This window comes from Centruroides sculpturatus, unplaced genomic scaffold (assembly GCF_000671375.1).
Source record: "Centruroides sculpturatus isolate CEXI.00-Female unplaced genomic scaffold, Cexi_2.0 scaffold47, whole genome shotgun sequence".
Taxonomy (NCBI): Eukaryota; Metazoa; Arthropoda; class Arachnida; order Scorpiones; family Buthidae; genus Centruroides; species Centruroides sculpturatus.
In genome coordinates this window covers 112,712-127,234 of record NW_019384385.1, presented here as the reverse complement: position 1 = coordinate 127,234, position 14,523 = coordinate 112,712, and the positions used below count along the sequence as shown (strand labels likewise).

Below are 14,523 nucleotides of genomic sequence, written 5' to 3'. Positions count from 1 at the left end.
GCTTTCCATCGTAAACTACTGCTACTCCGACTGGAATTTAGGAACGCGTTCCGCAGGAATTTTTAATTAAACGGATGTCGCTCGCGCGGTGTTGCGAGGAGGAATAAAAGAACGCACCCATTACTACTCTCTCCAACACATGCCCTCAGGTAGCCTTTCCCCTCTTTGTTTTATGTGGTTCCACGAATCGGCTCTCACCACCCAAGAGAATAGAACAATAGAAAGTTATAGAAGTAAGAAGGAACAAAAAACAAAGGAAAGAATGCTAAAACTATGACTACGCAAAAATTATAAAATGGCGTAAGGCCACAAGGGGAAGATACAATAATTTTATCCCGTGAGGTTGGCAACTTTGAATCCGACAGCGATAGAAATCTATAAGAAGGTTGCAGTGTTTCACCGAAACGAGCTTTATTATGTATTTTCGTCGTCTGATTTTATCTAAATCCGAGTTGTTTAATTAATTTCCTGATCAAAGAAACTAATAGATTGTCTAGAATGTCGAACGTTAAGAGATAAACAAAGCCTTCCTAGCAAAATACAGTTAATATAAATCATACATGATTACGTAAAACAGCCGAATAAAAAGTAGTCGGTTATTTACACGAAAATTCCCGACATCAGAAATGACGCGCTGGCGTAACTTTTGAAATTGAAAAATACACAAAATTCACTATTTAATAATATAATAATATAGAAATGTGTAAATTCACAAGATTTATTCACTATAAATATAACAAAAAAAAAAAAAAAGTTTGTTTACAGATTTATTCATTTATAATTTATTTTACTTTTTAAATACGGGATAAGATATTCCTTTAATTGGATAAAAATAAAATATACATCGTAGAACTTCTTTCAACGTTAAATGCAAAATAATAAAAGTTTGAACGATAAAATATTAAGTTTTCAAATATAGAATTTTGTCCAATCAGCGCCTTCCATAAAATAAAATACGGACCTGTAAAGTTCTTTACTGTGATTCGTTCGATAGTAGATGCATGCTGAGTTCGTTTGTCTGTTTGCTCATTGCTATTAGGCTTCTGTAAAAATGTTGGAAACTGAAGAAAGGTACGAAATTTTTATCATTAGAAAATTCGTAAAATATCGTAAATTAATGTAATTCTAAACGATTTAACAATATCGTAATATTTTTATTATTTCAAATTATTATTTCATTAAGAAATCTAATCGCGATATATATTAGGCCTAACCGCATGCGTTCGAGAAAGTTCGTCGGCGACTGTTTTCGATTTGGAAAGTAATGACGATACTCGATGAAAATGAATTTTAAACATTTATTTTGTGTCTAAAATAATTATATTTAATTAAAGAAAAAGTAAATTGAGATACGTGTACGTTAATATACAAAGGGTCTATCGTTTCGAAAGGCAAATTGTAATTCTTTCGAAGATAAAGAAATTTATATGAATTAACAGTAGGAAGAACAAAAGTAAATTCGATCTATTCATATTTTGATGATCAAGGATTTTTCTATTAGTAATATGACTTCTTTTGGAAATCTAATTAAAAGCGAGTCTTCTATTTTAATGTTGAATCAGTTACTGAGATGATAATGGATAGATGTTCGTTACTTAAGGAACAAATAGATTAAGAAGTGATTGATATAAAAAAAATTCTCATTGTATGGGCTAAATGTGTAGTCATTTTAAAACATTTTTGCTTATTTAGCAAGTAGACAAAGATTGAGAATAACAAAGAATAAGAGTGAATAGGATGAAATTATTATAGATGTTTATCATTTGCTGTATTTAAAATGTTGTATTTTATTTAATTAGCACATTAAAAATGAACATTCAAAATTAAATATTCAATAATTTAGAATTTTTTTTTTTTTTAATTTCTGTTAGGTACAGTACAGGTTCATTTTATCACAAATGAATGTTGGTATTTGTTAATTTTTTTTCATTTAAACATACAACAAGATCTGTAAAAGTTCCTATACAGTAATACCTCGAGTTATGGAAACCCAGAGTTACGCGATTTGAAAATCGCGTTGATTCGTCTTTTGTTTGAGCACCACGCAACTCTTGATTACTCGCTCCCTCACGCTATTGTTCAGCTTACGTGTTCGGACGTGTCGCGCGGAATCTACACATAACTACAATTTATTTTGTGTTATTTATTTCTGTGTTTGTTATATCTATGGAGACTTAAGAGACTCTATGTGGTGATTTCTTGTAACTGTGAACTAATCAAAAGACGAGATAAGATTAACGAGAACATTTATTAGCTTACATACATCCGACTTGGATTTTACACAAATTACGAAATTATACCTGAACTTGTGTGAATTTGACTTACGCGGTTATCGCTCGGTCCCACCTATCATGTAAGTTCAGGATATTACTGTACTCAAAAATAGAATTGTAACTGTGTCAAAAGTTGGTTCATATTGATTTTAGAATAATTTTATCTTGCTTCTATTTTTCAAATATACAGTATATAACATCACAACAGATCAAGATTTTGAATGATGAACACTTAATTTTTGCTACGTGTAAATTTCATCACTTCGGTTGGATGATCTATTCTAATAAAAAAAATGAATATCAATCAAATTATTATTAAGTACATTTAGTACTTTAGTAATCTCATTATAATAAAATAAATTCAGAATTATATATTCATCAGTGAATCTATGTATATTATTACAGTACTTGTTAATATATTGATTGATGAATTAATATATTCATGTAAATGAATTATTATTTTTTACTGAATAAAAATAGCAAGCTTATTCATTATTACATGTACTATATATCTTATAAACCTAACATATACATATGTTAAAGTATTTATTTATTCCAAGAAGTATAATAAAATGTTTTTATTTTTATTCAATATTTTCATGTTTTAAAACTATGAACTTTGTAGTGATTACTATCATATTGAATATTATAAAGTAATAAAGGTGGTGAGTTGACTTCTAAACAAATTCTTAGTTGTCTAGTTAGAGGCATTGTTTTATTTAGCTGCTTGTCCTTAATAAAATAAAATTTATTTGGGAACTCCATAATCATCAGATTAACAGTTAATTTACTTTGAAATGAATGTAATTTTATAATGATAAATGTAACCAATTTAAACAACCGATGCCGCCGTACCAATATAAACAACTGAAGCGTACTCAGCAGAAAAGTTGGTAACCAATTTAGCATAATTTAAGAAATACATTTACAAATACATACCTTATACTTTGAATGACTCTTAGAATGTTTCAGAGTTCTAATGGTAAAAACATTTGACAAAAAAATCGCTTCCAAGCTTACATTCAGTACATGAAGTGAAAAAAATGTGCTCAAAACATAAATGCAATCTGTTATGTGCCCATTTGCTCTTGAATTAATCTCATGTTTTCAGTCCTTTTTTTGCTTTATTTTTGGTATGTTTTGTTTATATATATAGTGTATTATTTGATGAATTTATGATGATTTCTTTTTGCAATTTTTCATCAACAGCTTTTGAGCATCCTGTACATTTTGAATGGAACATTTAATAAATCACATTTGACATATTTGAAATTCAGGAACATCTTCCCCATACACATTATGCATGTTTTTAACTGTATGGCATTACAGTAGAGCGTCGATTATCCGAAAGTCAATCATCCGAAAGAACTCCAGTCGGCAAATTTAAATTTTCGCCAGTGCTGTGGCACTGCAATCTTTGCTTATGTCTTGGGCTACTCAAATATTTTACATTTTTGATACTAAATTAACTTCTGAAGTATAATTTATTGTTTTTATATTTTTCAATATATTTATTTTGTTCATACAAAATAAAAAAAATAATTTTTAACAATACAATAGTCTTTGTTAGGCTTAACATCGACGAAAATTCAATGCAAAGCGACACGCAATGGAGAAAAATGTCAAGCTGGGATAAATTAATATATTTTTTCGTACATAATCGGTTATCTGAAACATCGATCTTCCGAACAACCCCAGTCCTCAATTGATTCAGATAATCGACGTTCTACTGTATATCCTTTTCAAAACTCAAAGCATAATATACCTGATATAGTTTTTATCCCAAAACATTTCAACTTGATTTTATTCAAACAAAATGTGAAGTAAAATGTTTAAAATAAGCCTCTAAACAGAATATAATCTCACATTAGCAATAATGTGTTAAATTTTACAGCTGTTAACATAGATTTTATAGTGATGGGATGATTGATTGGAATCGAAAAATCAGGCATTTTCTGGTAATCAAAATTAAGCAAATCTTGTCACGATTTCCAATTATTAAAATGATTCTTCCACATTTAATACAAAAATTTGTTTCGGTTGAAGATTAAAAATTTTTTAAATTATGACATTAACAATTAAATATTAGTGTATTTGAAACTTTCATGCTTTTAAAGCATAGTACGCAATGTATGAGATGATGTCTGTCATGGCAGACTTTTCTTTCTTATAGTCAGAGTGATAAATGATTGCACTTGGTCAGTACAAATTGTCCTCATTTTAGGGGAGATAAGGTGACATTAGGGTTGCTACCCTACCAGTATTGAGCCGGCTTGACCAACAGTTTCAAATCGAGGCTGGTTATTGGCAAAAATATTTAAGTATTAAAACAATTTAAAATACAGTAGAGCATTGATTATCCGAATGTCAATTAACCAAAAGCTTTCCAGTCAGAAAATTTAAATTTCTGCTAGTGCTGTGGTGCTGCAATCTTTGGTTATGTCTTGGGCTACTCCAATATTATTATTGTTGGTGTGAATGTTTTAGCTGGCAGCACTGGCACAACCATGAGAGGATACTTAAGGACATTCCAGGATTTGAACGAATTTCAGTATGAGATAACTTAATATATTTTTTCGTACATAATTGGTTATTTGAAAAATTGATTTTCCAAACAACCCAGTCAGTCCCCAATTGATTCGGATAATCGATGCTCTACTGTATAGACAAAATTATATTTTAATTGAAAAAATATATAAAATTATTTTTAATATTTAATATGTTTACTTACAATGATAAAACAACTTTATCATTATAATTATAAAAGTTTTTGTTGTGATTCGTAGACAATGCTGTAATACGTTAAATTTTCAAATGCGGTTTGCACGATTCTAAATAAAAATACTTGTTTGTGCTAAGTTTACCGTCATTTGAATTTTAAAAATTGATTTTACAAGATGAGTCTGTGTAGACATTTGTGGCTTAAGTGAATGAATTCAAAAATTTGTCACCTCGTGACGATATTTGTTCGACTTGTGTCGTTTGTTGAATTCATTTAATGTTAAGTATGATGGAATTAAAGCTTTTAAGGTCCATTTACACACAACAGTGATGTGCCGGCACAGTGCAGTGGGAAATCGTTGACTTAGTTTTAAACCACCCTGTCCAGACTCATCCATCACAGTGTTGTGCAGTGGCATGACTGTACTGTGAAAGTACATTTGACAGGAACAATATTTTTACTGACAGTAAATTTTGTTTTCCAATGGATGACAAACATTTAATTGAAATGATGCATCAACACCCTGTTCTATTTGATTTATCTCATTCGAAATACATGGACATTGGGTACAGAATGAATATTTTCTCTGTTTTGTTTAATAAAATATGAAATGCATGTTGGGACATTCAAAATATTCAAAAAATATAGATTCGTCACCTCAATTTTTATAAAAAGTATGACACTCCCATTCTGTTGATATTTTTTGTCCATGCTTGCTGTACCCACTTGCAGCACTTGATCGCATTTCTTTTTCTTCTTCTTCCAAACATATATCTATCATAGCCAATTCATCCTCAGAAAAGTCCATGACCACTCACTGACAGCACAGTCACATCACTGTTGTGTGTAAATACGCATCACTGTGCCGTGCTTGACGCCACTGTCACCAAATGGTCACTGTGCCAGCACGTCACTGTTGTGTGTAAATGGACTCTTACATGATATGCTGATTGAAAGAAGTATGAAAAAAGAAGTGCATCTTCTCATTCACCTTACCTGGTCATCGTTCTGCCAGCAAAGCAATTTCCAAAGATGGTGACCTTACATGACATGATGAGATCATTTTGAGTAAAAGAGAATTAGCTATAATTTCTTTGAGAGTAGTGTTGCAATATTAACTTCATTTGAAATAAGATTACAAATTTATTTTATAGTATGCAATAAAAGCATGCATATCCAGGAGACTTTACAGGTTTGTTTCAAATGATCAATTCTGGATTTCCCAATTGCTTTTTATTCCTAAGCATGATGTTTATTGATGAATGAATGAATATACCATACTCATAATGTAAATCATTAATTTTTCTAAACTAAAACTTTAGAAAGTGTTCAAAAGTGAATTAGGAAAAATTTTGGGTATTCTCATCACTAGTATTTCATTTATTTTCATGTTGTAATTTATCATTTAGGATATTTAGTTGTTATTTTTACCTTAAATTATATGTATTTGTTATTTTAAGTTTATAGAAATGGGTATTGTTTAGAATCTAGAAACAGATTAATTCATTTTCCATTATTTCTAATGGCTAAAATTGATTGAGTTTGAATGGCCTCCTGGAATGAAATAAATTCCAAATATGAGGCACCAGTATATGTAGTTAGATAGTAAAATAGATCTGAGCAAAATGAATTATATCAAAAGAAATTCTAGGGACTTGTGGTATGAAATAGGTAAAAAAAAGGTGGTCAAACATTCTGTACTGTCTGCATTCTGCTTATATAATAGACTGATCAAGCAAATTTTATTTATCCATGCTTTCATTGATGTCTACTTTCTTTAGATAATGCAGGGATGCAGATTATTTTCAAGACCCAAAATTTCCTCAAAAATGATTTGTTTTAAGATTAAAAAAAGAAAAAAACTAAAATTGCTCAAAACAAAAAAAATCTAGCTATGAGTTTCGTAGCTTTCTTGGCTGCTATAAGATTTTATTTTGAAAATTGCATTTTAATTATTAATCGTAAATAAAATTGTGGCGCCATCTATTATGAAATTTTGTTATAAAAACTTTATATATTTTTAATTATTGTAAAATAGCAAAAGACAATTTTGAGGGTAGAGATGAGTTTTATAAAACACTATAAATTCTAACAACGAGTAAAACCTTCATTAAGTCTGACCCCTTGTGAGATATGACATGTGACTACCCTCTATCTCTTCATCCCCTTGACCTTTCACAACCAAAATTTAATAGCATCAATGTCTCCTTATATACAAAGCTACCATATCAATTTTCTTTATCTCCATCTCATCCTGAGATATTAAGCAAAATAAATACACACACACATCCANATATGGTCCTAGCACAAGCACCTGTAACAAAGCAATATCACACAGATCATGTGACTTCGTTGGCCAATTCCCAAGGTCACTAGTGATTATTCTATGAGCTTATGGAATTGAGTTCGTTCTCAGAGTTTGATGAGCCAATTTTGAACCTTTTCCATTATATATTTTTAATTATTATAAAATAACAAAGGGCTTAATTTTGGGGTAGAGATGAGTTTTATAACGTTCTATAAGTGCTAACAACAAGGAAAATCTTCATTAATCCCAACCCCATATGAAATGCGACATGTGGCCATCCTCTTTCTCCCCTCCTCTCAACCTTTCATCAAAATTTAATAGCATCGATGCCTTCATACACAAGCTGTTTTTGTTTTTTAATCTCCCCATTCTGATATATTAAACAAAATAGATGCCAACACACATAAACACACATATCCACAGATTTTTTTTTGTTTGTTTGTTTGGGACGGTCTCAAAACGTAGAGATTTGCAAAAATTTAGTCAAATTTGACACAATTCCAATACTTTCTCCTCTTATGTATACATAACAGCCGGAAAGGTAAAATAATTCAATACCATGCAATTCCAGTTTACATTATAAGCACCTTATAGTTTTTGAGTTTGTTTCCCTTAAAAATCGAGCATGACTTTAAAATGGATGCTAAAACCTGTTTTTTTATGTGTTTTTGCAATCCTTTTTCATTTCTTTAAGAAATAAGCAAAATAATAACTTTTTGTTAATTATAAAATATAACTATTGCTTATTTTAATACACACCAAAATATTCTGTCCATTGTATGGTGAACTTGTCTAACAACTTCATTTGTAAGTTTAACACAGTTTGGGATAATTCTGGATTTTAGCAGCAAGGAAGTTAGTTAACCAATATAATTAATTAATGTAAATGTTTTTTCGTCATTTTAAATGATTATCAGACAACCAAAAATTGAATACAATGAATAGAATGTATAAAATAATGAAATGAAGAACAGTATTTAAAATGACTTAAATAACAATCTAAAATTTTTTTATACCTTAGAATTCAATGGCCATTTTCAGTTGTTTGAGATGAAAAAAATGTCCTTTAAAGTTCATAAAGAGTCTTTTAATGTATTTTCTTGATTTTGAGTGGATTCTGCTGATCTGAAAAGGTGTTTTAAAAGCTTTGCTTTGTCCCAGATCTGAGTATCAATTGTATTGGCAAACCATACATAAATCTGCATGTGGTGTGTGTATTTATCTTTTTTAGAATGTACTGGAGAGTGCAATCTATATATTGTAAATCCTTAGAGAAGGTGTTAGGGTGGGGATACTAAAACTTCTAGATCTACAATATGGATCCTGGTAGTCCTTAGCACTCTTCAACAGATCATAAAAAATTGGATTCCTTTCGTATATTATTTTATGGTTTGTATCTGTATAACCCACAATAGAAAGCTTTTAGAAGAGTGCTGTATTTCATAAGAATCTGTTTCCTAGTTGCATCCAAAGTATAGAGAGATTTTAGGTTTTTAGTAAGTATGAAATTCTGGATGAGAGTATTTGTTTTCAGATTATATCCAGACTAACCACAATATCTGATGTAATTTAATTCCATTAACCAATGTGACTTCTGAGGAATGGATATAGATTCTTTTGATGAGATTTTTGAATACAGCCATTTTGTAAAAATGGTGCAAGAGGGTTTGCAAGAAACTAATATAAATAGGAGTAAATGTTGGTTTTCTATAAACTTGCAATTGCAGTCTTTATCTGCCTTGTATGAGTAAGTGGATGTACAGGAAATTGATTTCCTTGTTCAAGATTAACATATGATCTGTATGTTATCATTGAATGCTGACGTATGTTGTTCATTTTTGTGCATTATATAATTGTCATCAACATATAAAAATCCATCAATTGTTTAGGTCATTCAGAATTTTTCTCCCTAATTTATACACCATCAGTTAATAAAGGAGGTCTTCCATTAGGCCATCCCTTTACTAGATGTAACTATTGCCAAGGAATTGGAAATAAAACAAGAAAAAATTTAGGATAACTCCAAGATGTCTTTGTGGTGGTGCTCATCAATATAGTTCACTATGCTTAGAAGGTCCATCTAATGTGCAAAGACAGGGTGTGTTTTGATGGAAGGATAGACATAAAAATCCAGAACTGTGGTGTACTCTCATTCAGAGCCAAGACAGGAAGATTTATACTAGTACAAAAGTGTTTAAGTGGACAAAAGAATAAATTAATGTAATATAATAATTAAGACATTTTTCCAGATATGTTATAGAATTTCTCAGTCTCAAGTCTAAGCTGTTTTCCTTGCTTGTGTTTTTGTGAAAGTGAACTGTCAGGATGTGTGAGGAATTAACACTATGCATTTCTGGATGAAATGTAACATTTGCTGTAAATTTTTCTAACAATCCATTGCAAAATATCTGTATAGTTATGCTGGAATGCATTCTATATCTGTTTGTGGTATATGTTGCATTTCATGAGTATGATAATTTATTCTTATTTGCCCTAATGGCTATTGTATTATTCCATTTGAGCCATTTTCTTTAAATGATGTGAAACTGATATTTGTCTGGCATATTTTATTAGTGTGGGAGCTGAGGGGGAGAAATTTAATAAACGTAATTTAACGATTATATGTGATATTTATTGTCATCGACTCCATTGCCGTCTGGACTGTCGAGTGGTAACAATCAACAACATGTGGGAACAGTTGAGTCAGAGATAGATGCCTCGTTTACAACTGCACAACCTGTTTATTATGCAAGAAAGATGCTTACAAGATTTCTGTGATCTTGGAAGTTCTATGGCGACAGTGGTCTCTGGATCGTCCTCTCCTTTCCAAGATAGTCCCATTTTGAAGGAGTGTCCCTTGTTTGCAAATGAACACTTCCATTGATGTCTTGACGGCTCCGGGACGATGAGGTCGACTTCTGTTGATGGAAAGATGTTGATCTGAAGTCAGGAAATGGAGATGAAGATGGGCACAAGACACACACACTACAATAGATCCGTCACTTGGAACTTTCAGGAGAAGACGCCGTTGCATCCTTGAATGTGTGGGGTTTTATCCATTTCCTCCAATTCCGCTTTCCGATTGGTCACCTTGTCACCTGATGACAATTCGAAACCTTTCGGGGGTGCGGGAGAGGTCAAAATCTCAAAATCAATGTTTAATTTGATCTCCAACCGGAGATGGTCGACGGACTTACATTATTCTATTGTTTAAAACTTAGCATCACATTTTCATATTTAAAAAATTTATTTTTAACTACTATATTTTTTCTTTAAAACAAAATTATTTTAATGCAAATTTTAGTGAGGGTTCGGACCTGTCCAGAGCCTCACATTAGCATAAATCTTGAAACTGACTTCCTACTTACAGTAATTGTAGATTCATTATCTGAATGTTATGATGCCAAGGGAATCAGTCCTGTAGATTTCATCTTCAATACCAATGTTATATTGGGGGATGAATTGCAGACTGTATTTGAGAGATTCCTTAGAATGTATTGATGAGAGTCACTTGTCTAGAGGATTTGATCCCGGGATCTCGAAAATCGGGATCCCGATCACTTTTCAGTCCCAAAATTTTCGGGATTAAGTTTTCCTAATCCCGAGATTTTCGGGATTGACATCATTTTAAAAAAAGTTGCAAAATAGACTGCATGAAGTGAAACGTTTAGTGCCAGTGCTTTTAACAGAATTGCTTGCCTATCATTTTAATATAAATACAAGAAATTTTATTCCAAGTAAGCAGCAGAAATTAACCTAGCGGGCTTGCTTGCTTGGAATAAAACTTGTATTTTCAACTAAAATGATAGGCAAGCAGTTCTCACTGGGTTACTTGGTAATATACTTCATTTTTGTATTTTTGAATTTTTGCGGGCGCCAATCGATTTTCTGGCGCAGTCGAGAGCACTACTCAGTGTGTTTTACCTGTCAATGTGTCAGCCATCTTGTTTTGCCAGTGTGGTTAATATAGACCCGACGCCTCTTGCTTAGGGGGGTTGACCTTAGGTGAAAAGGTTACGACCCTCGCCTTGCCTGCGATCTGTCAGGATGATGCGAGAAAGTCTTTTTACGTTTCAGGGTAGTGGTTTGCTGGATGCTGAGAGACTTACACAGAGACCGAATTTACAAAATTAACGCGTTTATTTTTTGAAAGACATGCTTACAATGATCGAAACAATCGGGATTGTAGCCTTTACTCCTACAATCCCGATCCGTGTCGACCGGACTGTTTCTTTCCATCCTCCCCGTGTCCTCGAAGCTTATAAGTATTTACTAACGATTCCTCCAACTTCCATCAAACCTAAACGCGTTTTCTCAGCAGCTGCATATATGTGCAACAAATTGAGAAGCAGACTTGGTGATGAGACACTGGATGCGTTGTTATTTCTCAGATCATATTTTCGCAATTCAAATTAGAATGTTCCTATTAGATTAGTTTTCTTTATATTTAAGAAAAATGTGACTGATTAATATTATTTTTAAATACTTTTTGCTAAGAAACTTACTTTACTACCTACTTACTAGGTTGTTATATGAAAGTAGTCTATTTAGTCGATGTTAAGAGAGATTTTTGTTAATTTTCAACGTTTATTTGCATAGTTTGTTACATAAAGGTTTTTTTCAATTTATGTGAGTTTAAAGAGATCTCAGTGATGCTTAAAAAAGAATAAATTTAACATGAAACAGTGATTTTAAGTCTGGTTAGTCTGACTCTAAGTCAGATTAGTTAGAGTGATTAAATTAACTAGGTGTATACTGTAAAATACGTTGATTTTTGTCTAAATTTTGATTTCTGTAAGATTTTCTTATTTTTTATTAACCCTCAATACCGAAATGATTCCGGGATTGGATAAGTATAATCCCGGGATTAGAAATAAGGACCAGGATCGAATTCACTACTGTTGTCCCACTTACTCCGTATTCACTAACATGAGTTAGGGTTAACTCTCGAGTTATTGATAAATTGATATTTACAAACTCCGAATCTCAAGTCAAATACTAATAACTTTAAACTCAGAGATTTGCAGACAAATACAGTCTGCAAATCTCGAGTTGATATTCACCAACTCTGAATTGAATGAATCTAATTTATCATTTACAAGACATGCCCATTGTGATAAATTTATTGCCATTTTAAGTTTTAAAAATTGATTTTTTTTAAGATGAATCAGTCTAGGCATTCATTTAATTCTTCTTTTCCTTGAATAAGTACACACACAGTGCATTTAGGAAAACATGGCTCAAGTAAATTAATTCAAAACTTGGTTAACTTGTGATGATGATGATATTTGTATGGCTTGTTACATGATTTGCTGAACCTCATTTAGTGTTAAATACTATGGAAAATTGCAGCATTTAAGAGGCATACCAATTGTGAGAAGCATTAAAAAAGCAAATGCATCTTCTCATTACCTTCCTCCTGCCTCAGGACATTGAATCAGTTTTCAAAGATGGCAACCTTAGATGACACAATGGGATAGTTTGGGTTTTTTTCCACTAAAAGGGAATTAGCTGTAATTTGTGTGGGGTAGTGTTTGCAATATTAACTTTATCTGCAATAAGATTACAAATTTATTTCAAGAAAAGCATGCATAACTAGATATAAATTAGAATTTTTGGGTTTCTTTCAAAAGTTTGATTCTGGATTTCCCAATCATTTTCCATTCTTAAGCTTTATGTTTATTAATTAATGAATGTATTGTGCTTGTAATATAAATTGTTAAGTTTTCTAAACTAAAGTAAACTTTAGAAAGTATTCAAAAGAATCCAAATCTTGAAAAATTTTGGTATTGTTCCATCACTAGTTAAAACATCTTAACAACTAAGGTTTTTAAGATGCTTTAACCAATTGGAAGACGTTTATTTCTTAGCACATTTCGCTAAGAAACTAACATCCACAAACAAAACCTTTTTTTTAATCAGTGTTGTATTCGACACAACACACACTAACATTTTCAGCCTACACCAAGGCCTTCTTCAGGTGCTGAACTAACTTGGTGGAGGCTGAAAACATTAGTGGGTTTTGTGTCAAATACAACACTGATAAAAAAAAAAAAAGGTTTTGTTTGTGGATGTTTATTACTCAATACAGTGTTAATATTTGGAAGACGTTTATTTTGTGCTAAGAAAGTTGTTGCTAAATCTAAATTCTTGTAGCATTTTAGTGAAAAACTAGCAACAGCTGTTTAAGCTGTCACCAGTTTTTCACTAAAATGCTACAAGAATTTGTAAATGCTTAAAATATTTATGATGAACAGGTGTGTGGTAAACCTGCATACACGCCTGTTCATAACAAATACTTAAAATGCTAAACCCTAAATAAAATTCAAAATATAAATACAAAGCAATAAAAATCATTAATGAGAATATATAATTTTGGTGTTCTAGTTTTATTTTTCATCAAATGAATGAATATTTGAGGGTAGCCTTAGTGGAGCCTCTTCTGTATGGCTTACAAAATTACATTTGATTGCATAGTTTGATTGATCAATTTTCATTAAACTTTGCCATTTTTCATTAATTGTGATGAGGAATCCAAAAAATGGGAGTCCAAGACTTTGTTTTTGAGATATATGGTCCTAGCACAAGCACCTGTAACAAAGCAATATCACACAAATCATGTGACTTCGTTGGCCAATTCCCAAGGTCACTAGTGATTATTCTATGAGCTTATGGAATTGAGTTCGTTCTCAGAGTTTGATGAGCCAATTTTGAACCTTTTCCATTTTTTATTAATTTCGATGAGTAATCCAATAATATAATGTGTGTCCGTTTAAATGTAAAAGATAAGGGTTTGTGATTGACTCCAATGTAGGCTAAATCAAAAACAAAGTGACAATGTTTCTGCTTCCTGACACGACTGAGTGCACAATAACTGAGTTTAGGAGTCAAAGGTAAAAACAGCATTGTGTGTGCCTAATGGAAAATAGGCACGAAAAACAAACAAAACAGCACAAAGCAATCAATGACATTTGCTTTGTTCTTTGATTGCCTCTCTGTAATTGGCAGGCAAGGGTCAAATTTCCTGTGGCCAGCCAACTGCAGAGGTCACTTTTTTCTTTCCTGCTTTCAATTCTGTTGCGATACGACAAAGTTGCTCAATATCCTAGTTAAATAAAATAAATATTTTGTCGCTGTTATTAAAAATAAGGGTAACTGAATTGCTCTCACTAACTGAATTGTTAGCAGTTTAATTAATGCTTCCAATAATTCATTAATTA

The 14,523-nt window shown here is 31.6% G+C and overlaps 1 protein-coding gene across 1 annotated transcript in view; it reads left to right on the top strand.

Moving 5' to 3' along the window:
• The first annotated feature begins 924 nt into the window (after window positions 1-924).
• Window positions 925-14,523, top strand: part of LOC111618033 (co-chaperone protein daf-41-like) — a 32,197-nt gene continuing 18,598 nt past the window's right edge. Inside the window, exon 1 of the mRNA XM_023359452.1 lies at window positions 925-1,071. Coding sequence (XP_023215220.1) covers window positions 1,052-1,071 — 20 coding nt within the window. The 5' untranslated portion in view covers window positions 925-1,051. The remainder of the gene's footprint in view (window positions 1,072-14,523) is intronic.